The sequence below is a fragment of the Macaca mulatta genome, chromosome 11 (assembly GCF_049350105.2).
Source record: "Macaca mulatta isolate MMU2019108-1 chromosome 11, T2T-MMU8v2.0, whole genome shotgun sequence".
Lineage (NCBI taxonomy): Eukaryota > Metazoa > Chordata > Mammalia > Primates > Cercopithecidae > Macaca > Macaca mulatta.
Window position 1 is genome coordinate 117,595,727 of NC_133416.1, and position 24,053 is coordinate 117,619,779.

The 24,053-nt window shown below is 46.2% G+C and overlaps 1 protein-coding gene and 1 long non-coding RNA gene across 5 annotated transcripts; one reads left to right on the plus strand and one right to left on the minus strand.

Moving 5' to 3' along the window:
- Positions 1-1,716: 1,716 nt before the first annotated feature.
- LOC144333062 (uncharacterized) lies at positions 1,717-8,557 on the plus strand. The gene is made up of 2 exons (XR_013401404.1): positions 1,717-2,468; positions 7,509-8,557. It is a non-coding gene; the product is annotated as an uncharacterized LOC144333062 (long non-coding RNA).
- ARPC3 (actin related protein 2/3 complex subunit 3) lies at positions 5,544-23,817 on the minus strand. Of its 4 annotated transcripts, none has more exons than XR_013400591.1 (7): positions 23,715-23,817; positions 18,930-19,029; positions 14,738-14,814; positions 10,245-10,313; positions 9,700-9,826; positions 9,046-9,345; positions 5,544-5,938 (listed from the first exon to the last, which is right to left on the minus strand). XR_013400591.1 is itself a non-coding variant. In XM_077952803.1 (7 exons), exons 1-7 carry the CDS (start codon positions 23,718-23,720, stop codon positions 8,285-8,287), a joined length of 534 nt encoding a protein of 177 aa, XP_077808929.1. In that variant the 5' UTR covers positions 23,721-23,817; the 3' UTR covers positions 8,021-8,284.
- Positions 23,818-24,053: the final 236 nt, after the last annotated feature.

A 24,053-nucleotide genomic window follows, 5' to 3' on the forward strand; every position in this document is an offset into this window, starting at 1 on the left:
TCACCCAGGCTGGAGTGCAGTGGTGAGATCTCAGCTCACTGCAACCTCCGCCCCCCAGGTTCAAACAATTCTCCTGTCTCAGCTTCCCGAGTAGCTGGGATTACAGGTGTATGCCATCACACCCAGCTAATTTTTAATTGTATTTAATTTTATAATTTTTAAATTTTTATTTTATTTTTTTGAGATGGAGTCTTGCTCTTGTCAGCCAGGCTGGAACGCAATGGCATGATCTCAGCTCACTGCAACCTCCGCCTCCTGGGTTCAAGCAATTCTCCTGCCTCAGCCTCCTGAGTAGCTGGGATTACAGGAGCCCGCCACCACATCCAGCTAGTTTTCATATTTTTAGTGGAGGCGGGGTTTCACCATGTTGGCCAGGCTGATCTCTAACTCCTGACCTCGTGATCCGACTGCCTTGGCCTCCCAAAGTGCTGGGATTACAGGTGTGAGCCACTGCTCCTGGCCTTTTATTTTTATTTTTTGAAATGGAGTCTCGCTATCACCGAGGCTGGAGTGCAGTGGCACAATCTCGGCTCACTGCAAACTCCACCTCCCGGGTTCAAGTGATTCTCCTGCCTCAGCCTCCCGAGTAGCTGGGATTACAGGCACCTGCCACAACGCCCAGCTAATTTTTCTATTTTTAGTAGAGACAGGGTTTCACCATGTTGGCTAGGCTGGTCTTGAACTCCTGACCTCAGGTGATCTGCCCACCTTGGCCTCCCAAAGTGCTGGATTACAGGTGTGAGCCACAGTGCCGAACTCTAATTTTTGTATTTTTAGTAAAGACAGGGTTTCACGATATTGGCCAGACTGGTCTCAAACTCCTGACCTGAAGTGATCCACCCACCTCAGCTTCCCAAAGTGCTAGGATTACAGGTGTGAGCCAGAGCACCTGGCCCACAAAAGTTTTTTTTGTAAAGGTAAAATAGGATTTAAAACTGTAAAGTGCTTAGCACACTGCCAGATCACCTGTAAACTGGAGCTGCAGAGTTGAAGCGAAGTGGAAAATCATGATGGATGATTTATCTCAACATCAACACAGAGCAGATGTGGCCCTAAAATTACACTCTCCTAATGGCATGGTCTTCCAAACATCTATAAACAAAAATGAAGGAGGAAACAAACCAAATGGCTTTTGGTGGAATAGTATTATGTCCCTTTCTGGACATAGTGCCAAACTTTTTATGAAGGTCTTCAGTACTAATACTTTTGAGAAAAAGAAAAATGTCAAATCAAATCACATAGATCTTGTTCATGTATTTCCATGTACTGTAATCTTTCTACACATATGACAGTAACTAGTGGCACATGGCAATGATGAATGTAAACAGGGTGCTTAAGGAAGAACAAGATGACCATCATCCTCACACTGTTTTGGGCTAACGTTATTTTATAAAATATTTTCTTTTCTTTTCTTTCTTTTTTTTTTTTTTTGAGATGGAGTCTCCCTCTGTTGCCCAGGCTGGAGTGCAGTGGGGCAATCTTGGCTCATTGTAACCTCTGCCTTCTGGGTTCAAGTGATTCTTCTGTCTCAGCCTCCCGAGTAGCTGGGATTATAGGTGCGCACCACCATGCCTGGCTAATTTTTCTATTTTTAGTAGAGATGGGGTTTCACTATGTTGGCCAGGCTGGTTTCGAATTCCTGACCTCAAGTGATCCACCTGCCTCAGCCTCCCAAAGTGCTGGGATTACTGCACTTGGTCAAGATTTGATTTTCTATAAATCTTTTTTTTTTTTTTTTTTTTTAGTGATGGAGTCTTGCTCTGTCGCCAGGTTGTAGTGCAGTGGTGCGATCTTGGCTCACTGCAACCTCCGCCTCCTGGGTTCAAGCAATTCTTGTGCCTCAGCCCCCTGAATAGCTGGGATTACAGGCATGCGCCACCACACCCAGATAATTTTTGTATTTTTATTAGAGATGGGTTTCACGATGTTGGCCAGGATGGTCTTGATCTCCTGACCTTGTGATCCACCCGCCTCAGCCTCCCAAGGTGTTGGGATTACAGGCATGAGCCACCACGTCCGGCCAATCTTTTTTTTGTAAGTAGTTTTTTTCCTCCTGGTTATTAAGAGAACACATATCTTAACTGAATTATAGATATATTCTACTCTGAATGCACAAGTCTTGCACTCTCTCCTGCCCCAAGATATTCATTGTTAAGTTTGCTGTACATGCTCCTAGTTTTTCCAGGAGTACATACAATGAAACAAACATTGTATTGGGATCATACTATAATACTGTCTTCAACTTTTTTTTTTTTTGAGACAGAGTCTCTGTCACCCAGGCTGGAGTGCAGTGGCTCGATCTCAGCTCACTGCAACCTCCACCTCCTGGGTTGAAGTGATTCCCGTGCCTCAGCCTCCCGAGCAGCTGGGATTACAGGCATGTGCCACCACACACAGCTAATTTTTGAATTTTTATTAGAGACAGGGTTTCACCATGTTGATCAGGATGGTCTCAATCTCCTGAACTCGTGATTCACCCACCTCAGCCTCCTAAGGTGTTGGGATTACAGGCGTGAGGCACTGCGTCCGGCCAATCTTTTTTTTTTTAAGTAGTTTTTTTCCTCCTGGTTATCAAGAGAACACATATCTTACTGAATTACAGATATATACTACTCTGAATGCACAAGTCTTATACTTTCTCCTGCCCCAAGATATTCATTTTAAAGTTTGCTGTACATGCTCCTACTTTTCCCAGGAGTACATACAGTGAAATAAACATTGTATGGGATCATACAGTAATATTGTCTTCAACTTTTTTTTGAGACAGTCTGTCTCTGTCACCCAGGCTGGAGTACAGTGGCTTGATCTCAGCTCACTGCAACCTCCACCTCCTAGGTCCAAGAGTTTCTCTTGCCTCAGTCTCCCAAATAGCTGGGATTACAGGTGTCTGCCACCACGTCCAGCTAATTTTTTGTATTTTTAGTAGAGATGGGGTTTCACTATGTTGGCCAGACTGGTCTTGAACTCCTGACCTCGTGAGGCTTGGCTTCCCAAAGTGCTGGGATTACAGGTGTGAGCCACCCTTGCCCGGTCGTCTTCAACTTTAAAACTCAATAATGTATCCTAAGATATCTTACCATGACAGGATAGATAGAACCTATTATTAATGACTGAACCATATTTAATTTTATGGATGGACCATAATTTAGTTATCCAATTCCCTATTGAGAGATGGCCGAACTATTTTCAGTGTGTGTGTGTGTGTGGGTGTGTGTGTGGGTGTATGTTTTGCCAGCATTCAACAATATGAAGTTGAGTTGCTTGATCAAAAATAATAAAATCTGGAAGCTGGGAGCAGTGGCTCACGCCTGTAGTCCTAGGACTTTGGGAGGCTGAGGCAGGAGGATCACTTGAGCCCAGGAGTTTGAGATCAGTATGGGCAACATGGTGACATGGTGAGACTCCATCTTTATTTAAAAAAAAAAAAAAAAAAAAAGGCCAGGCACGGTGGTTTACCCCTGTAATCCCAGCATTTCGGGAGGCTGAGGTGGGCGGATCACAAGGTCAGGAGATAGAAACCATCCTGGCTAACACGTTGAAACCCCGTCTCTACTAAAAATACAAAAAATTAGCCGGGCGTGGTGGCGGGCGCCTGTAGTCCCAGCTATTCGGGAGGCTGAGGCAGGAGAATGGCATGAACCCGGGAGGCAGAGCTTGCAGTGAGCCGAGATGGTGCCACTGTACTCCAGCCTTGGAGACATAGTGAGACTCCATCTCAAAAAAAAAAAAAAAAAAAAAAAAAGAAGGGGAAGAAAATAAATAAAAATCAAAATCTGAGAACTATTATTAAATTACTTTGTCTAAAAAGTCATACATTATAATTGTTTTTAATGTCAGCATTACATCTTGATTAAAGCTGTATTTTAAAGTTCATACTATTAGGCTGGGCGTGGTGGCTCACGCCTGTAATCCTAGCACTTTGGGAGGCTGAGGCGGGTGGATCACCTGAGGTCAGAAGTTTCAGACTAGCCTGGCCAACATGGTGTAACGCTGTCTCCACTAAAAATCCACAAATTAGCCGAGCATCGTGGCGCACGCCTGTAATTCCAGCTACTTGGGAGGCGGAGGCAGGAGAATCGCTTGAACCCAGGAGGCGTAGGTGGCAATGAGCTGAGATTGCACCACTGCACTCCAGCCTGGGTGACACAGCAAGCCTCTATTAAAAAAAAAAAAAAAAAATTGGCCGGGCCCGGTGGCTCAAGCCTGTAATCCCAGCACTTTGGGAGGCCGAGACGGGCGGATCACTAGGTCAGAGGATCGAGACCATCCTGGCTAACACGGTGAAACCCCGTCTCTACTAAAAAATACAAAAAACTAGCCGGGCGAGGTGGCGGGCGCCTGTAGTCCCAGCTACTCAGGAGGCTGAGACAGGAGAATGGCCCGAACCCGGGAGGCGGAGCTTGCAGTGAGCTGAGATCCGGCCACTGCACTCCAGCCTGGGCGACAGAGCGAGACTCCGTCTCAAAAAAAAAAAAAAAAAAAAAAAAAAAAAAAAAAAAAAAAAATTCAGACTATATTCATGTATAATTTATAATAAATCCTTTGGAAATTGTCCTCTTGCATATATTAAAAAACAAAATATAACAAAAGAAAACACCTGCCACGATAAAGTCCCAAAGGGAAACGGTCCAGAAGCTATTTCCGGCGCCTGTGGCCCGTGCGCCCCCTGCTGGCAGTAATGGAACTGGGAACAGGGCCCAAAGTAAGCTCGTTTTCTTTTTTTTTTTTTTTTTTTTTTTTTTTTTTTTGAGACGGAGTCTCACGCTGTTGCCCAGGCTGGAGTGCAGTGGCGCGATCTCGGCTCACTGCAAGCTCCGCCTCCCGGGTTCCCGCCATTCTCCTGCCTCAGCCTCCTTAGTAGCTGGGACTACAGGCGCCCGCCACCACGCCCGGCTAATTTTTTGTATTTTTAGTAGAGACGGGGTTTCACTGTGGTCTCGATCTCCTGACCTTGTGATCCGCCCGCCTCGGCCTCCCAAAGTGCTGGGATTACAGGCTTGAGCCACCGCGCCCGGCCAGTAAGCTCGTTTTCTATGATGATGGTTCCACAATTTAAAAAAAGAAAAATGGGCCGGGCGCGGTGGCTCACGCCTGTAATCCCAGCACTTTGGGAGGCCGAGGCGGGCAGATCACGAGGTCAGGAGATCGAGACCATCCTGGCGAACACGGTGAAACCCCGTCTCTACTAAAAATACAAAAAAATTAGCCGGGTGCGGTGGCGGGCGCCTGTAGTCCCAGCTACTCAGGAGACTGAGGCAGGAGAATGGCGTGAACCCGGGAGGCAGAGCTTGCAGTGAGCCGAAGCTTGCAGTGAGCCGAAATGGCGCCACTGCACTCTAGCCTGGGAGACAGAGTGAGACTCCGTCTCAAAAACAAAAACAAACAAAATATATATATGTACATGTATATATATACACACATATATTTGGCCGGGTGTAGTGGCTCACACTTAATGCCAGCACTTTGGGAGGCCAAGGCAGGCGGATCACTTAAGGTCAGAAGTTCAAGACCAGCCTGGCCAATGTGGTGATATGTTTAAAACGATTTTTTTTTCTTTTTTGAGACAGGGTCTTAACTCTGTCGCCCAGTCTGGAGTGCAGTGGTGTGATCATGGCTCACTGCAGCCTAGACCTCTCGCCACCAGGCCTGGCCCCAAACCTGTAATCTTGAAATGAATCAGGGTGGCTTTCTCTCCTTTCTGACATGTCTGTAACCCCTGTGGCAGAAGTTCCAACCCAAACACCGAAACTCTGATTCTGGGTTAAGAATTTTAATTTAGGAGAGGTGCAGTGGCTCATGCCTGTAATCCCAGTGTTTGGGAGGCTGAGGTGGGTGGATCACTTGAGTCCAGGAGTTTGAGACCAGCCTGGACAACATAGCAAAACCTTGTCTCGCTGGGCGCTGTGACTCACACCTGTAATCCCAGGACTTTGGGAGGCTGAGGTGGGTGGATCACTTGAGGTCAGGAGTTTAAGACCAGCCTGGCCAATATGGTGAAGCCTCCTCTCTACTAAAAGTACAAAATTAGCCAGGCGTGGTGGCACAAGCCTGTAATCCCAGTTACTCAGGAGGCTGAGGCAGGAGAATAGCTTGAACCTGAAAGGCGGAGGTTCCAGTGAGCCAAGATTGTACCACTGCACTCCAGCCTGGGACACAGAGACTCTGTCTCAAAACAAAAAAACAAAAACCAAAAAAACAAGATACCCCGTCTCCACAAAAAATAGAAAATAAGCTAGGCCTGGTGATGTGTGCCTGTAGTCCCAGCTACTAGGGAGGCTGAGGTGAGAAGATTGTTTGAGCCCAAGAGGTCAAGTCTGCAGTGGGCCATTGCACTCTAGCCTGGGCAACAGTGATACCCTGTTTCAAAAACAAATAAACAAATTTTAATTAAACAAACAAAAAAAACCCTCACAACACACCACCACCACTCTTTTGGTTTCAGGACTGTCCTTCTGTTTATCTATGGAGTAGGTTTTCACATATCCATACCTTTGGCTATGTGAACTGTGGTATTTAGCTAGCCTGTAATTCAAGTCTTTAAACAGATGCTCAAGAGCATTTAACTCATATATTAAAACAATATATTCACTCGTAAAACCGAAATGCAAATACTTTTATTTTTTTGAGACGGAGTCTCACTCTGTCACCCAGGCGGGAGTGCAGTGGCCAGATCTCGGCTCACTGCAAGCTCTGCCTCCCGTGTTTACGCCATTCTCCTGCCTCAGCCTCCCGAGTAGCTGGGACTACAGGCGCCCGCCACCTCGCCCGGCTAGTTTTTTGTACTTTTTAGTAGAGACGAGGTTTCACCGTGTTCGCCAGGATGGTCTCGATCTCCTGACCTCGTGATCCGCCCATCTCGGCCTCCCAAAGTGCTGGGATTACAGGCTTGAGCCACTGCACCCAGCCTGCAAATACTTTAAGTCGTTCAAGTACCACCATAAATTTTAGGTTTTTGTTTCGTTTTTTTTTGAGACAAAGTTTTGCTCTTGTTGCCCAGGCTGGAGTGCAATGGTGCTATCTCAGCTCACTGCAACCTTCGGCTCACCGTAACGTCTGCCTCCTGGGTTTACGCAATTCTCCTGCCTCAGCCTCCCGAGTAGCTGGGATTACAGGCATGTGCCACCACGCCCAGCTGAGTTATTTATTTTTGAGACGGAGTTTCGCTTTTGTTGCCCAAGCTGGAGTGCAATGGTACGATCTCGGCTCACTGCAACCTCTGCCTCCTGGGTTCAAGTGATTCTCCTGTATCAGCCTCCCGAGTAGCTGAGATTACAGGCGCATGCCACCATGCCCGGCTAATTTTTATATTTTTAGTAGAGACAGGGTTTCATCATATTGGTTAGGCTGGTCTTGTACTCCTGACCTCGGGTAAGCCGCCCACCTGGGCCTTGCAAAGTGCTGGGATTACTGGCATGAGCCACAGCGCCCAGCCCGGCTGATTTTTGTGTTTTTAGTTGAGACCGGGTTTCTCTGTGTTGGTCAGGCTAGTCTTGAACTCCTGACCTCAGGTGATTCGCCCATCTGGGCCTCCCAAAGTGCTGGGATTACAGGCGTGATCCACTGCGCCCAGCCATATTAGTATATTTTATTGCGTACACATACACAGAAAGAAAAAAAAATAAAAAGAGAAAAGAAAGCACTGATGTATATGCTCTAACATGGGTGAATTTGAAAACATTAAGTCAAAGAAGCTGGACATAAAAGGCCACATGTTGTATAAAAAATTCAATTTACATGAATTATCCAGAATAAGCAAATTCATAGAGACAGAAAGTAGATTAATACTGGGAGGAGAGTGGGAAGGACGGGGGCTTGGGGAGGAATGTGGGGTGGGGTGGCTGCTAAAGTGTGCAGGTTCATTACACTGGGGTGATGAAAATGCTCTGGATTTAGTGGTGATGGTTGCAAAACTTCATGTATATACTAAAAAAAGTAAATTGTACACTTTAAAAGGGTACTATGGAATGTGAATTTTATCTTAAAACAAATTGTAAGTGAATGTCAAAGACAGGCAATAAAGTTTTTCTTACATGGAATGTTAGAAATTTCTTTATTATGACTTATTCTTATTAAGTGCCAGCTTAATGCTGCAGAAAACTTCAAATCACCCTTGATAACCCATTTTCTTGTCTCCCACCCAAATTACTGATCAAGAGTTTTTCAAGTAAAGACATGCTCTTCTCTCTTCTGTATAAAACTTTACGAAATAAAGGCAAAAGATTGTGTACATCTCGCTGGAAAATGCTGCCCAGGGCTCTGGAGACGGTGGCTGCCCGGGTTCCCTTCACTGTCCAGGTCCTGAAAGACTCTTGTTCATGAACTGTCTCTTCACAAAGCAAGTCCACCACTAACAAGAGGGGACAACACAGAATGAATGGTGGGGGTCAAATTACAATAGAATTCGCATTTATTTAATAATAAAATTTCATATCAGTCTGAAATCTCTTATAAACTTTTTTTTTTTTTTTTTTTTTTGAGATGGAGTCTAGCTCTGTTGCCCAGGCTGGAGGGCAGTGGCGCGATCTTGGCTCACTGCAAGCTCTGCCTCCTGGGTTCATGTCATTCTCCTGCCTCAGCCTCCCCAGTAGCTGGGACTATAGGCGCCCGCCACCGTGCCTGGCTAATTTTTTGTATTTTTTAGTAGAGATGGGGTCTCACTGTGTTAGCCAGGATGGTCTTGATCTCCTGACCTCGTGATCCGCCTGCCTCGGCCTCCCAAAGTGCTGGGATTACAGGCGTGAGCCACCGCGCCTGGCCATAAACTCTTTTTGCCTGGCCATAAACTCTTTTTAGACAAAGTCTCACTCTGTCATTCAGGCTGGAGTGCAATGGCATGATCTTGGCTCACTGCAACCTCCACTTCCTGGGTTCAAGCGACTCTTGTCTCAGCCTCCCGAGTAGCTGGGATGACAGGAGTGTGCCATCATGCCTGGCTAATTTTTTATATTTTTAAAAGAGATGGGGTTTCACCATGTTGGCCAGGTAGTCTCGAACTCCTGACCTCAAGTGATCCACTGCCTCGTCCTCCCAAAGTGTTGGGATTACAGGCGTGAGCCACTGTGCCCGGCCTGCAATTCATTATTTAGTGTGATTCAGTAAACTCATATTACATACTAGACACATACCGGAAGTTAAGCAACACTGCAATGCAGAAATTAAAAATATTCTTGCAATGGAAGACCTTAGTGTGTTCAGTGGTGGCTATTGGATAAAAGGTGATTTACCAATTAAGCAGGCAAGAAGAGGGTCTTACCTTGCTAGGTTTATCATTCTGAGGGTCAAAAACTTTCTCACAAAGTCTCAGTCCAGTCTCTTGCCTTAGCTGTTGTAAATAGGCTCTCATCACTTCTAAAACAGAACAATTTAAAAAAACTGTATTTGCAAATACATCCCAAATGTACTGGTTGCAGGTCTGTATGCTCACTGTGGTAATACATTTTTATACATTCTAACAGAATATGAAATAGAAATGACAGTCCAAAGAGTTTTATAACTACATTTGTTTTTGTTCAAAAGATTTTCTGCATGTCATCCTTGTTGCCAAGAATTGTTTGTGAGAGTGACTAATAAGATAATGTACTTCCTATCATTTCACTCTCAATCTGTATATGAATCAAGGCAGGAAAAGGAGGGGTGGTAGGAAGTCAAATGGAGAAAATCTTCTTGTGCCATAGAGAGAGGATAGAGACCTGTTCTTACCATCTTCCTGTTTGTTTGCAGGTTTGGCATAAATTGCGTTAAGTGGAAAACCAGGCTCTCCAGGAATGGGAAAATTAGTGATTCCCAATGTATACATTTCTTTCTCACCTTGGCTTTTGGAATTGCACTGAAAAAAAAAAAAAAAAAATATATATATATATATACACACACACACACACACACACACACACACACACACACACACACACACACACACACAATTTTACAGGGAAAAGAATTCCATCCTTGGACCCCAGGTTAAGAACCCTTGAGCCAAGGGATTAAAAGGAATTTCTCTGTCAAGATTTCTGTCTTGAGAAAATATATGCAAAGGCTTAAAACATCACTACTTTTATCTTTGTGTCAGTCAATTATACTACAAGTTCAGAGAACTAAATTCAAATTTTTCTCTTAAGTCCATGCTGTAAGTCAGAGGAAATATTTTCTACTTGTCTTTAAAGTCTCAACAAATCCCAGATGACTGGGAGGGTAAATGCCTCTCAGCAATTTGTTTTCCTGATATATAATCATCCAAGTTTAATTACCTTTTGGAGTTTCTTCAGACATTCAGAAATATAGAGAGTTATATATATCAAGGTCCTATCAGCTTCATTCTACAGGGAGAAAAAGAAGACTTAAAAACAGTTATCAAAACATAACAATGATATGCAATGAATGAATTCCATCTTTGTCTTCTGATTATCTACTGGATGCAGTGGTAGGACAGCCACTATCACATCAAAACTCCTATTCTCCAAACGCACAGTCTCCTCAGTCTCCTTTTCCATTTGTCCCTGGGAGGAAGGCACAAGCCCCACTCTGAGCTGTGCGGCTGCTCTTTTTTGTTTTGTTTTTTTGAGACGGAGTCTTGCTCTATTGCCCAGGCTGGAGTGCAGTGGCACAATCTCGGCTCACTGCAACCTCCACCTCCCAGGTTCAAGCAATTTTCTTGCCTCAGCCTCCCAAGTAGCTGGGATTACAGGTGCCCACCACCATGCCTGGCTAATTTTTCTATTTTTAGGAGAGACGGGGTTTCATCATGTTGGCCAGGTTGGTCTCAAACTTCTGACCTCAAGTGATCTGCCCATCTCAGCCTCCCAAAGTGCTGGGATTACAGGCATGAGCCACTATGCTTGTCTGAGTGGCTGCTCTCTCTTGTCCCGGGGTTCCCAAGGATCTGTGTCAACAGCCCTTCACTGTGTAGGAAGGAGAAGTAACAAGGCTGCCTGGAAAGCCTGAGCTGCTCCATATGGTTGGCTAATCTTTAAAAACCCTTTCACTTCAGGGTCTCTGCTGAGAACAGAAATATTTATTACTCTAAAAGAGGAAGCAACTATTTCACATTTGACTTGCTCCCAAAGAACTCCATAATGTCAATGTCTTGACTTAACCAAAAAGAAAATGTGGAGAAGACAAATGAAAGTTGATCAAATGTGGCATGGACTTTGGGTCAAATTTTACACAAATTTAGGCCAGGTGCAGTGGCTTACACCTGTAATCCCAGCACTTTGGGAGGCTGAGGTGGGTGGATTGCTTGAGCCCAGGAATTTGAGACCAGCCTGGGCAAACACCATCTCTACAAAAAATACAAAAAGTAGCTGGGCATGATGGCGCACACCTGTAGTCCCAGCTACTCAGAGGCTGAGGTGAGGGGATCACCTAAACCCAAGAGGTCAAAGTTGCAGTGAGCTGTGATGGTGCCACTGCACTCCAGCCCGGGTGACAGAGTGAGAACCTGTCTCAAAAACAATTAAAAAAAAAAAAAAATTTATAGTCAAAAAACTGGCCCCAGGCCAAGGGCAGTGGCTCATGCCTGTAATCCCAGCACTTTGGGAGGCCAAGGTGGGCAGATCATTTGAGGTCAGGAGTTCGAGACCAGCCTGGCCAACATGGCGAAACCCCGTCTCTACTAAAACTACAAAAATTAGCCAGGCATGGTGGCGTGTGCCGGTAATTCCAGCTGCTAGGGAGGCTGAGGCCAGAGAATCGCTTGAACCTAGGAGGCGGAGGTTGCAATGAGTCAAGACTGTACCACTGCACTCCAGCCTGGGCAACAGAGCAAGACTCTGTCTCAAATAAAAAAAAAAAAAAGGCTGGGTGCAGTGGCCCACGCCTGTAATCCCAGCACTTTGTAAGGCCAAGGCGGGTGGATCACGAGCTCAGGAGATCGAGACCATCCTGACCAACATGGTGAGACCCTATCTCTACTAAAAAAATACAAAAATTTTGTATTTGGCGTGGTGGTGTGTGCCTGTAATCCCAGCTACTCGGGAGGCTGAGGCAGGAGAACCGCTTGAACCTGGGAGTTGAGGGTTGCAGTGAGCCGAGATCACGCCATTGCACTCCAGCCTGGTGACAGAGTGAAGCTCTGTCTCTTTTTTTTGAGTTGGAGTCTCGCTCTGTCGCCCAGGCTGGAGTGCAGTGTCTGGATCTCAGCTCACTGCAAGCTCCGCCTCGCGGGTTCACGCCATTCTCCCGCCTCAGCCTCCCAAGTAACTGGGACTACAGGCGCCCGCCACCTCGCCCGGCTAGTTTTTTGTATTTTTTAGTAGAGACGGGGTTTCACCGTGTTAGCCAGGATGGTCTCGATCTCCTGACCTCGTGATCCACCCGTCTCGGCCTCCCAAAGTGCTGGGATTACAGGCTTGAGCCACTGCGCCTGGCCGTGAGGCTCTGTCTCAAAACAAAAACAAACAAACAAAAAAATTACCCCCAAACCACATCATTTCCCTGTTTTTTTTTTTGAGACAGAGTTTTGCTCTTACTGCCCAGGCTGGAGTGCAATGGCGCGATATCGGCTCACCACAACCTCTGCCTCCTGGGTTCAAACGATTCTCCTGCCTCAGCCTCCCGAGTAGCTGGGATTATGGGCACGTGCCACCATGCCCGGCTAATTTTGTATTTTTAGTAGAGACGGGGTTTCTCCATGTTGGTCAGGCTGGTCTCGAGCTCCTGACCTCAGGTGATCCACCCGCCTCTGCCTCCCAAATTACAGGCAGAGGCACTGTGCCCAGCCACATTTTCCTATTTTTAAGACAATATAGTATCTGGGAATGAATGAAATGTAGCTGAATTATTATTATTGTTTTGAGACAGTCTTGCTCTGTCACCCAGGCTGAGTGCAGTGGTGTGATCTCGGCTCACTGCAACCATCACCTCCTGGGTTCAAGCAATTCTTGTGCTTCAGCCTCCCGAGTAGCTGGGATTACAGGCACGCACTACTACACCTGGCTAATTTTTGTATTTTTGGTAGAGATGGGGTTTCACCTTGTTTGCTGGGCTGGTCTCAAACTCCTGGCATCATGTGATCCACCCGCCTCAGCCTCCCAAGTGTTGGGATTACAGGCGTGAGCCACCATGCACTAATTTTTGTATTTTTTGTAGAGATGGGAGTTTGTCATGTTGCCCAGGCTGGTCTCGAACTCCTGAACTCAAGCGATGTGCCCAGAGAATTATAACATTTATAACTATTACAAACAACCCACACATTAGATATAGAAAACATTCTGTTACCATCACAGAATGTTTAGACTACAATTTGTACACCAAGAGTCTACAATTAAATAATTCACACCCTATTTGATTCCAGAAGTTCAGAGTTTGGCAAGGAGGGGTTGAAATTCCATATTTTAGGGCCGGTAGTGGTGGCTCAATGCCTGTAATCCCAGCACACTGGGAGGTTGAGGTGAGCGGATTGTGAGGTCAGGGTATCAAGACCATTCTGCCCAACACGGTGAAACCCCATCTCTACTAAAAATACAAAAAATTAGCCGGGTGTGGTGCCACGTGCCTGTAGTTCCAGCTACTTTGGGAGGTTGAGGCAGGAGAATCGCTTGAACCTGGGAGGCGGAGGTTTCAGTGAGCCGAGATCACGGCACTGCACTCCAGCCTGGGCAACAGCAAGACTCAGTCTCAAAAAAAAAATAAATTCCATATTTTAGAATACCATCAAGGAAATTTGCTGATTTTCCTTGTCACTTTCTCACAGCAGGATTGCAGAGAACATTTCTGGTTTTCATTTTCCCATCTCCTTTTTGGTCTCCTGCTTCTACCTTCCCCTGACCATCCTCCTCACAGGAACTAAGAACAGAAGGGGAGAGAGTGGTTCAAGGAAGATTTAAGGTCATTCAAGTGTCTTCATTTCTCTATCTCAGGTCCAGGACACAGAAGTACATAAAAAATAACACAGCACATAGGACTTCTTGGCTGTGGATTTAATCCTAAACAAAAACACAGGGCTTAGCTAGTTGTGGTGGCCCATGCCTGTAATCCCAGCAATTTGGGAGGGCGAGATGGGCAGACTGCTTGAGCTCAGGAGTTCAAGGTAAGCCTGGGCAACATGGTGAAACTGTGTCTCTACAAAAAATTAGCTAGGCATGGTGGCACGTGCCTGTAGTTCCAGCTACCTGGGAGACTGAGGCCGGAGGACTGCCTGAGCCCAGGAGGTTGAGGGTATAGTGAGCTGTGATTGTGCCACTGCACTCTAGCCTGGGCGACAGAGCAAGACCCTGTCTCAAAACAAAACAAAACACAGGGCTGGCACATAGTAGGTGCTGCTTAACTAATGTTGAATAAATAAAGGTATTTCTAGTAAAGGGTTGGCAAACTTTCTCTGTAAAAGGCAGGCAGTATTTTTAGGCTTTGTGGGCCATACAGTCTTTGTCACAACTACTCAATTCTGCTGTTTTAGTGTGAAAGTAACTACAGATAATATAGAAACAAATGGTTGTGGCTGTGTACCAATAAAGATTTATTTACAAAAAGGGGCAGTGGTCCAAATGTGGCCCTCAGGTTAGAGTTTGCCAACCCCTGGTATAGAATTTGAAGGAAAAAAAAAGAAACTAATATTTATACAAAAGCTAACATTAAGCACTATTTTCAAATTTAAAAATTACATGCTGATTTCATTATTTTATTTTCTCCTCACAGCAAGGTTGGTATTATCCCTATGAGATACTTGGATAGCAACCTTGGATAGCAAGGTTGGTATTATCCCTATGAGAAAACTAAGTTAAATATTAAAAGCTCTGTAATTTACCTTAATTTCATAGTTTTTGAAGAAGACATTGGCCTTGAAGTAATAGATGGCTTCATCCACAATATCTGTATCTTTTGCTAAGCAGGACACAAGGGAAGGAGCACAGAGAACATTAGCCAAATACAAAACATAACACCTATCAAAGCCATAAAGGGAAAACACATACAACTGTCAACAGTTGCGGAGTTGAATAAAATAAAATGATCCTATTGGAATATCAAGTTTTTAGAAAATACTTATTTATTTATTTATTTTTTGATACAGTCTTGCTATGTCACCCAGGCTGGAGTGCAGTGGCGCAATCTCGCCTCACTGCAAGCTCTGCCTCCCAGGTTCACACCATTCTCCTGCCTCAGTCTCCCGAGTAGCTGGGACTACAGGCGCCCGCCACCACGCCCGGCTAATATTTTGTATTTCTAGTAGAGATGGGGTTTCACTGTGTTAGCCAGGATGGTCTTGATCTCCTCACCTCATGATCTGCTCACCTCGGCCTCCCAAAGTGCTGGGATTACAGGCATGAGCCACCGCGCCCAGGTTTTTAGAAAAGATTTATAGAAAAGTAGTACATGGTTTATTTTTACAGCTTTATTGTTTTTGTAAAAGTTACACACGTTCATTAGAAAATGAAATTCAATCAATACAGTTTTCTTTTTTAGAGAGAGATCTTGCTCTGTTACCCAGGCTGGAGTGCAGTGATACAATTATAGCTCACCACAGACTTGAACTCCTGAGCTCAAGCGATCCTCCCATTTCAGCTTCCGTAGCTGGGACTACAGGCATGCACCATGAGGACTGGCTCATTTTTTTCTTTAAAGTTTTTTAGAGATGGCTGGGCATGGTGGCTCACGCCTGTAATCCCAACACTTTGGGAGGCCGACGCGGGTGGGTCACCTGAGGTCAGCAGCCTGGCCAACATGGTGAAACCCTGCCTCTACTAAAAATACAAAAATTTAGCCGAGCGTGGTGGCGGCCACCTGTAATCCCAGCTACTTGGGAGGCTGAGGCAGGAGAATCGCTTGAACCCGCGGGTGGAGGTTGCAGTGAGCCAAGATTGCAGCATTGCACTCCAGCCTGGGCGACAAGATCGAAACTCCGTCTCAAAAAAAAAAAAAAAAAAAAAAAAAAAATTTTTTTTTTTGAGATGCAGTCTCACTATATTGCCTAGGCTGGTCTCAAACTCCTGGCCTCAAGTGATCCTCCTGCCTCCTGAGTAGCTAAGATTATAGGCATAAGCCACAACACCGGGCCAAAAAAAATTTTTTTTAATTGTCACCTTAATTTCCACTTCCCCCAAAATAACTACCATTAGCATTTGGTGAACATTATTCATGACATCTCTAAATGCATTTATAAAAAAACACTGAGACACAGACTAACTTTAACTGTTTCCTAAAAATAAAAAGTATTCGGCCGGGCGCAGTGGCTCACGCCTGTAGTCCCAGCACTTTGGAAGGCCGAGACGGATGGATTTCCTGAGGTCAGGAGTTCGAGACCAGCCTGGCCAACATGGAGAAACCCTATCTCTACTAAAAATACAAAAACTAGCCGGGCATGGTGGTACGTGCCTGTAATCCCAACTACTCGGGGGCCGAGGCAGGAGAACTGCTTGAACCCAGGAGGCAGAGGCTGCAGTGAGCCAAGATCATGCCGCTGAACTCAATCAAGCCTGGGTGACAGAGCAAGACTCACACAGCAGAAATGCAAAGTAATCCTGAAGCTTTCATACTCTGCAATTAAGTTGTCTTCATCCCAGCTCACTGCCCTGTGGAAGAATTTCAACAGAACTCTAACTCTAGACTTGTGTTCCTAGCAATCTATTTTGTTTTTTTTTTTTTGAGATAGAGTCTTGCTCTGTCACCCAGGCTGGAGTGCAGTGATGCAATCTCGGCTCACTGCAAGCTCCACCTCCCGGGTTCATGCCATTCTCCACCTCCCGGGTTCATGCCATTCTCCTGCCTCAGCCTCCAGAGTAGCTGGGACTACAGGCGCCCGCCACTACGCCTGCCTAATTTTTTGTATTTTTAGTAGAGATGGGGTTTCACTGTGTTAGCCAGGATGGTCTTGATCTCCTGACCTCATGATCCACCTGTCTCGGCCTCCCAAAGTGCTGGGATTACAGGCGTGAGCCACTGCGCCCGGCCCTGTTTTTTTTTGAGATGGAGTCTCACTTTGTTGCCCAGGCTGGAGTGCCATGGGACAATCTAGGCCCACTGCAACCTCCGCCTCCTGAGTTCAAGCGATTCTCCTGCGTCAGCCTCCTGCGTAGCTGGGACTTCAGCTGCCTGCCACCACAGTCAGCTAATTTTTGTATTTTTAGTAGAGACAGAGTTTCACCACGTTGGCCAGGCTGGTCTCAAACTCCTGACCTGAGGCAATCTGCCCATCTTGGCTTCCCAAAGTGCTGGGATTATAGGCATGAGCCACTGTGCCTGGCTGCAATCTGTTTTCTTATCTGTGAAAGGAAACTTTCTTGGAGGACTCAATATTGTTTACAAAAACCAGCTAGTTCTTCTAAATGTAATGACAGGAGGGGGCAAAGGCCAAAGGATTCTGAAATTAGAAGAATACTTGGCACATAAGAGGCATTCTATAGATATTTGTTGAATATAAATGAATTAGTGTGATTAATACTGTTATTTAGCTCACAGCACAGGCCTCCATTCCAATTCAGGTGTTTTTCTTTTTCTTTTTTTTTTTTTTCCTTTTGAAACAAGAGTTTTGCTCTTGTTGCCCAGGGTGGAGTGCAATGGCATGATCTCAGCTCACTGCAACCTCCACCTCCCAGGTCAGCTCACTGCAACCTCCACCTCCTAGGTTCAAGCGATTCTCCTGCCTCAATCTCCCAAGTAGCTGGGATTACAGGCATGTGCCACCACACCTGGCTAATTTTTTGTATTTTTAGTAGAGACGGGGTTTCTCCACGTTGTTCAGGCTGGTCTCGAACTCCTGAACTCAGGTGATCCATCCACTTCGACCTCTCAAAGTGCTGGGATTAGAGGTGTGAGCCACCACGCCTGGCCTTTGCAGTGTAATTTTTGTTTTTTTTTTTTGAGATGGAGTCTCACTCTGTCGCCCAGGCTGGAGTGCAGTGGTGCAATCTTGGCTCACTGCAACCTCCACCCACTGTGTTCAAGCAATTCTCCTGTCTCAGCCTCCTGAGTAGCTGGGATCACAGGTGCCCACCACCATGCCTAGCTAATTTTTGTATTTTTAGTAGAGATGGGGTTTTGCCATGTTTGCCAGGCTGGTCTCGAACTCCTGACCTTAAGTGATCCACTTGCCCTGGCCTCCCAAAGTTCTGGGATTACAAGTGTGAGCCACTGCGCCCAGCCCTGTGATTTTCTTTTATGTTATTTTTCTTCTCTCTCAGGCTGTCTTCTTCCTTGTTCCTTTTCCTCAGAATCAAGTAGAGACTGTGGTGACTCACCATATTTATAAAGTTTACTGAGCTTTCAAATGGTGTTGAAAACAAAATTAAGTTAAAAAAAGGTCAAGTCAAATAGTCTGGCAGAGAAATGGGAATTGGATCAGTACCAAATTGATAATTATAATAATGGTCTTAGAAACCATGAATGGAATTCAGTTCAGACCCTTGCAGGGTACAGGGAAACCGTGTCTAATATAATACAAATAATACTGTTGGAAGAACATCTCAGAAAGCGTCAGAAGAGTCTCAGACAGTGTCTGAAAAATATTGCAGCTTTCTGAAATAAAACTCAGAAAAGCAGGAATAGACAAAAGTAATGTTACATAGTATACTTCAGATTTAAGATTGAGGTATTGCTAAAAATGAAGATCTTGAAGAATGAATAAAGGAAGTAGATTTAGACGGGGAAGAGGTCAAAATATTTGTTGTTTTCTTCCAGGTTGATAACAGAAAGGATGGGCATGTGGCATTCTACACGTAACAGCATTAGATTTGTTTGAAAGAACTGATAAACAGTGTCCAGAATTAAGCACATTTCCTCCATTTTCTCAAAAGAGTTTCCTGGAGAAGTCAGAAGAAATAATACAATTTCCTATTAAATGCAACATATAACCACTATCTTGAAAGGTCTAGACCACAATATCTACCAAAGTACAAGGACAATTTGAGAGAGAAGACTGAGCTAAGAATTTCCCTGATTTGACCATTTTAGAAGACTGTTAGGCATTTCATGCCAAAATTTGAAAATAATGGGTTTAGACTTACTCTCTCTGGGTGCAGGTCCTTTGAATTGACTTCTAATAGGTAACAGTGCCATGTTTCCGATGAGTTTGGTGTCAGGATCCATGAGAGAAGAGTGGTAAGCCTGTAATGGCAAGCCCAGGAAGAACACAGAAGCAGAAAGAGAGCAAATGTCACTGTGGCAAACAACCTTTCCTTAAAGGAAAAAAAGAGTAACCCACCCAAGATTAATCAGGGGAGGGAGAAGGGATAGCAGCATTGAGGTGCTAGAGCTGGTTCTTTCTGGCTCAAGAAAACCAACTGTTAAATTATGAGGCATTTTTCAAGCTGGTTGTTAAACACAGCTGTTCTCAAAAATCAAATTATATAAACTTACAATTAAGTAAATGATGTTGGCCGGCGCGGTGGCTCACGCCTGTAATCCCAGCACTTTGGGAGGCTGAGGCAGGCGGATTGCCTGAGGTCAGGAGTTCGCGACCAGCCTGGGCAACACAGTGAAACCCCATCTCTACTAAAATACAAAAATTAGCCGGGCGTGGCAGTGTGCGCCTGTAGTCCCAGTTACTTGGGAGGCTAAGCTGGAGAATCACTTGAACCCAGGAGGCGAAGGTTGCAGTGAACCAAGATCATCCCACTGCACTCCAGCCTGGGCAACAGAGCGAGACTCTGTCTCAAAAAAAAAAAAAGTAAATGATGTTAAAACCAATGATGCTTAAATATTCATCACTACTTCTTTTTTTTTTTTTTTGAGAAGGAGTCTCACCATGTTGCCTAAGATGGTCTCGAACTCCTAAGCTCAAGTGATATGCCTGCCTCGGCCTCCCAAAGGGCTGGGACTACAGGCAAGAGCCACCTCACCCAGCTACTGCCTACATTTTATTTTTTTGAGACAGAGTTTTGCTCTTGTTGCCCAGGCTGGAGTGCAATGACGTGACCTTGGCCCACTGCAACCTCTGCCTCCCGGGTTCAAGCGATTCTCCTGCCTCAGCCTCCTGAGTAGCTGTGATTACAGGGATGTGCCACCACGCCCAGCTAATTTTGTAGTTTTGGTAGAGAAGGGGTTTCTCCATTTTGGCCAGGCTGGTGTTGAACTCCCGGCCTCAGGTGATCCGCCCGCCTCGGCCTCCCAAAGTGTTGGGATTACAGGCGTGAGCCACTGCACTGCACTTGGCCTACTTCCTAAATTTTTTTTTTTTTTTTTGAGACGGAGTCTCGCCCTGTCACCCAGGCTGAAGTGCAGTGGCGCGATCTCTGTTCACTGAAACCTCCGCCTCCTGGGTTCAAGCGATTCTCCCGCCCAGCTTCTTGAGTAGCTGGGATTAGAGGTGCGAGCCACCACGCCCAGCTAATTTTTGTATTTTTAGTAGAGACAGGGTTTCACCATGTTGGTCAGGCTGGTCTCAAACTCCTGACCCCATGATCCGCCCACCTCAGCCTCCCAAAGTGCTGGGATTACAGGCATGAGCCACCGCGCCCGGCAATAACCTAATTTTTAAAAATTACATTTTCCTATTGTCATGTTCTTAAAGTTATTATTACGAAATACTAAATAATGGGGTGCTGCTGTGCATCTCTTCCAATTCTATGTTTGGTGACATCACATTGGTATCTGGTCAAAGTATTTCCACCACAGAAAGGCAAACATCATATAAATCAGGGTACCCAGCCCCCAGCTAAACCAAGACCCAAGCACTATCTTTTCAGCTCTGCCACTTCCTGGCGTTATGCTTTGACCAAGGCATCATTCTTCTTCTCTTAGCTTGTTTCCAAATTTGTAAAATGAGAATATATATATTCCCTTCAGTGGGTAAGTGTGAGTTAAAGGAAGGGAGAAAAAAATCACATTTATGACAGCATTCTGTATGCTGATTCTTAGTTCTGCTTTTTACAAGATGCCTGGCTTTTTATAAGACAACATGGGTCCCATTCATATATTCATCCATCAAATGATTGCTAAGCACATTCTATGTGCAAGACACTGTGATACAGTAATATACAAAGTAGTACAGTCCTGGTCCTTGAAGAGTAGAGAAGGTAGACAAAAAATAATCACAGGATGGGACGGGCACGGTGGCTCACGCCTGTAATCCAAACACTTTGGGAGGCCGAGGCTGACAGATCACAAGGCCAAAAGATAGAGACCATCCAGACCAACATGGTGAAACCCCATCTCTACTAAAAATACAAAAATTAGCCGGGTGTGGTAGCACATGCCTGTATTCCCAGCTACTTGGGAGGCTGAGGCACGAGAATTACCTGAACACAGGAGGCAGAGGTTGCAGTGAGCCGAGATCGCACCACTGCACTTCAGCCTGGTACAGAGCGAGACTCCATCTCAAACAAACCAACCAACCAACCAACCCAGGGTGAATCCAGGGTGCTCTATGTGCAACTGGAGCCAGTACAGGGCTTTAGAGTCCTTTTTTTTTGGAGACAGAGTCTCCTCTCACCCAGGCTGGAGTACAGTGGCATGATCACAGCTCACTGCAGCCTCAAACTCCTGGCTCCAGGTGATCCTCCCACCTCAGCCTCTTGAGAGGCTGGGAGGAGATGCACTACCACATCCAGTTAATTTATTCTTATTTTTGTAGAGGCAGGGTCTCATTATGTTGCCCAGGTTGGTCTCAAACTCCTGGGCTCAAGTGATCCTCCCATCTTGGCCTCCTAAAGTGTTGGGATTACAGGCATAAGCCACTGTACCCAGCCTAGAGTCCTGGCTTAAAATCTGGTTTTACCATTAGTAGGCAACTTTGTCCAAATTAACTTCTCTGAGGTTCCGTTTCCTCTTCTGTAAAATAGGAATCATGGTACCTACTTCACAGGGTCATTATGAGGATTAGATGGGATAATTTATAAAGTGTGTACCCCAGAGCTCAGGAGTCAAATGGTAATTACGGAATTCATAAAATATGTATTTGTGAGGCTGAATGAGGTGGCTCACGCCTGTAATCCCAACACTCAGGGAGGTCGAGGCAGGAGGACTGCTTGAGCCCAGAAGTTTGAGACCAGCCTGGGCAACATGGTGAGACCCTGTCTCTACTGAAAATAGAAAAACTTAGCTGGGCGTGGTGATGTACACCTGTAGTCTCAGCTGCTCAGGAGGCTGAGGTGGGAGGATCACCTGAGCCAAGTTTGTGTCACTGCACTGCAGTCTCAGAGACGGGGTGTAACCCTGTCTCAAAAAAAAAAAAAAAAAAAAATCTATCTATATATATCTATATATATATGTATTTGCAACTATGGCTTGCTCCTTTTCATCACAAGTATACTTTATGTAAAGCACCCTCTGCCTTCCCTTTCACCAAACTGTCTTGTTACCTATCTAGTTTCTTTTTTTTGGAGTGGGGGGGTCAGAGTCTCACTCTGTGGCCAGGCTGGAGTGCAGTGGCACAGTCTTGGCTCACTGCAACCTCCACCTCCTGGGTTCAAGCGATTCTCCTGCCTCAGCCTCCCAAGTAGCTGGGATTACAGGCACGCGCCACTACGCCCAGCTAATTTTTTTATTTTTAGTAGAGATGGAGTTTCACCATGTTGGCCAGGCTGGTCTTGAACTCCTGACCTCGTGATCCATCCGCCTAGGCCTCCCAAAGTGCTGGGATTACAGGCGTGAGCCACCGCGCCTGGCCATCCATCTAGCTTCTTTATAGCATTTGTCACTACCTGACACTACTGTATGTATCTCCTTTATGTTTACACTTTTATTGTCTCGTCTCCCGATTTGAACGTACACTGTTTAAGATTAGGGATTTGTTGAACTTATTTGCTGCTGTAAATAGAGCCTGGCAGGCAGTAGGTGCTCGGTAACGTTTGTTAAAAATAATGTGTGAGCAGGCTGGGCGCGGTGGCTCATGTCTATAATCCCATCACTTTGGGAGGCCGAGGGGGCGGATCACCTGAGGTCTGGAGTTCCAGCCCAGCCCAGCCAACATGGTGAAACCCCCGTCCCTACTAAAATGCAAAAAATTAGCTGGGCGTGGTGGCGCGCGCCTGTAATCCCAGCTACCCAGGAGGCTGAGGCACGAGGACTGCTTGAACCAAGGTGGCGGAGGTTGTAGTGAGCCGAGATCGCCTCACTGCACTCCAGCCTGGACGACAGAACGAGACTCTCTCAAAAAACAAAAAAAGTGTGAACAATCACACAATAACCGAACCACCTTTTCCCGAATCTGCAAAATGGAGACCATGATGGTGATAAATCTAGCCCACAGACTGCCTGTCAGAAATTAAGTACAACCAGACCGTCATAGATTTTTACTCCCACTCTGATGCACACGAAAAAGGAAATCTTTGGAAGTCAGGCGCCGACCGAGTCTGTGAGGGCCCTATACCCAGGTGGCTCCGGGGTGGCCGCCGCTGCCGGGAAGTGGGTTCTGACAAATGACAAACAGCAGAGGGAGCCTGCCCCCCGGGGCGGAGGAGGAAGTGGGCCTCACAGAAAAAGGAGAAGCTAGACCCTGGACTTGAAATATGAAAAATAAAAAGGGCAACCCTTGGCTTCGCGCTGTAGTGACGCTTTGGGAACCCTGCCGGAGCCGGAAGGAGTAGACGGAGAGAGAGAGAAGAGGGCCTCCTCACACACCCTGGACCCCTGGACCCCGGGCCCACTCCTGCCGCGCCCCCGCCTCCCACGACTGGCACCCGCGGGCTGTCCCAATTCTTCAGCGACCGGTCCCCTCCCCTCGCCTCACTCCTTCTCGGGCCCCCGCTTCCTCTCTGCCTTCCGCCGCCCGCTTCTCTCGGCACACACAAGGTTTCTCCCCGCTTTTCGCAATCCCCGCTGTCTCCCCACACCATGGATCGAACCCTCACCGGCATCTTGGCAGCACCCGGGTTCCAACCCAGAGGAGCAGAATCCAGGTAGAGCAGAGCGCTTCCGGTCTTGCAGCCCGGGCGGGGTAGGCGGAAGCGAAACGGAAGGGGCGGGGTGATGACGTGAGCTTCCGGCTTTGTAGTTCCGCCTCTGGTTGCAGCGGCCGCGCGGATCTGAAAGGGGGCGCCAGAGCGCTAGGTAGGGGCCCTCAGAGTGGCGCAGCGTGAGGCGCGCGCAGAATGGAGATGGGTCTTGAGGTTCCAGAATCTTCGATCAATCACCTCTTTTGTGTTTTTTTCAAATTTCACCTTTTCAGGGCCGGGCATAGTGGCTCATGC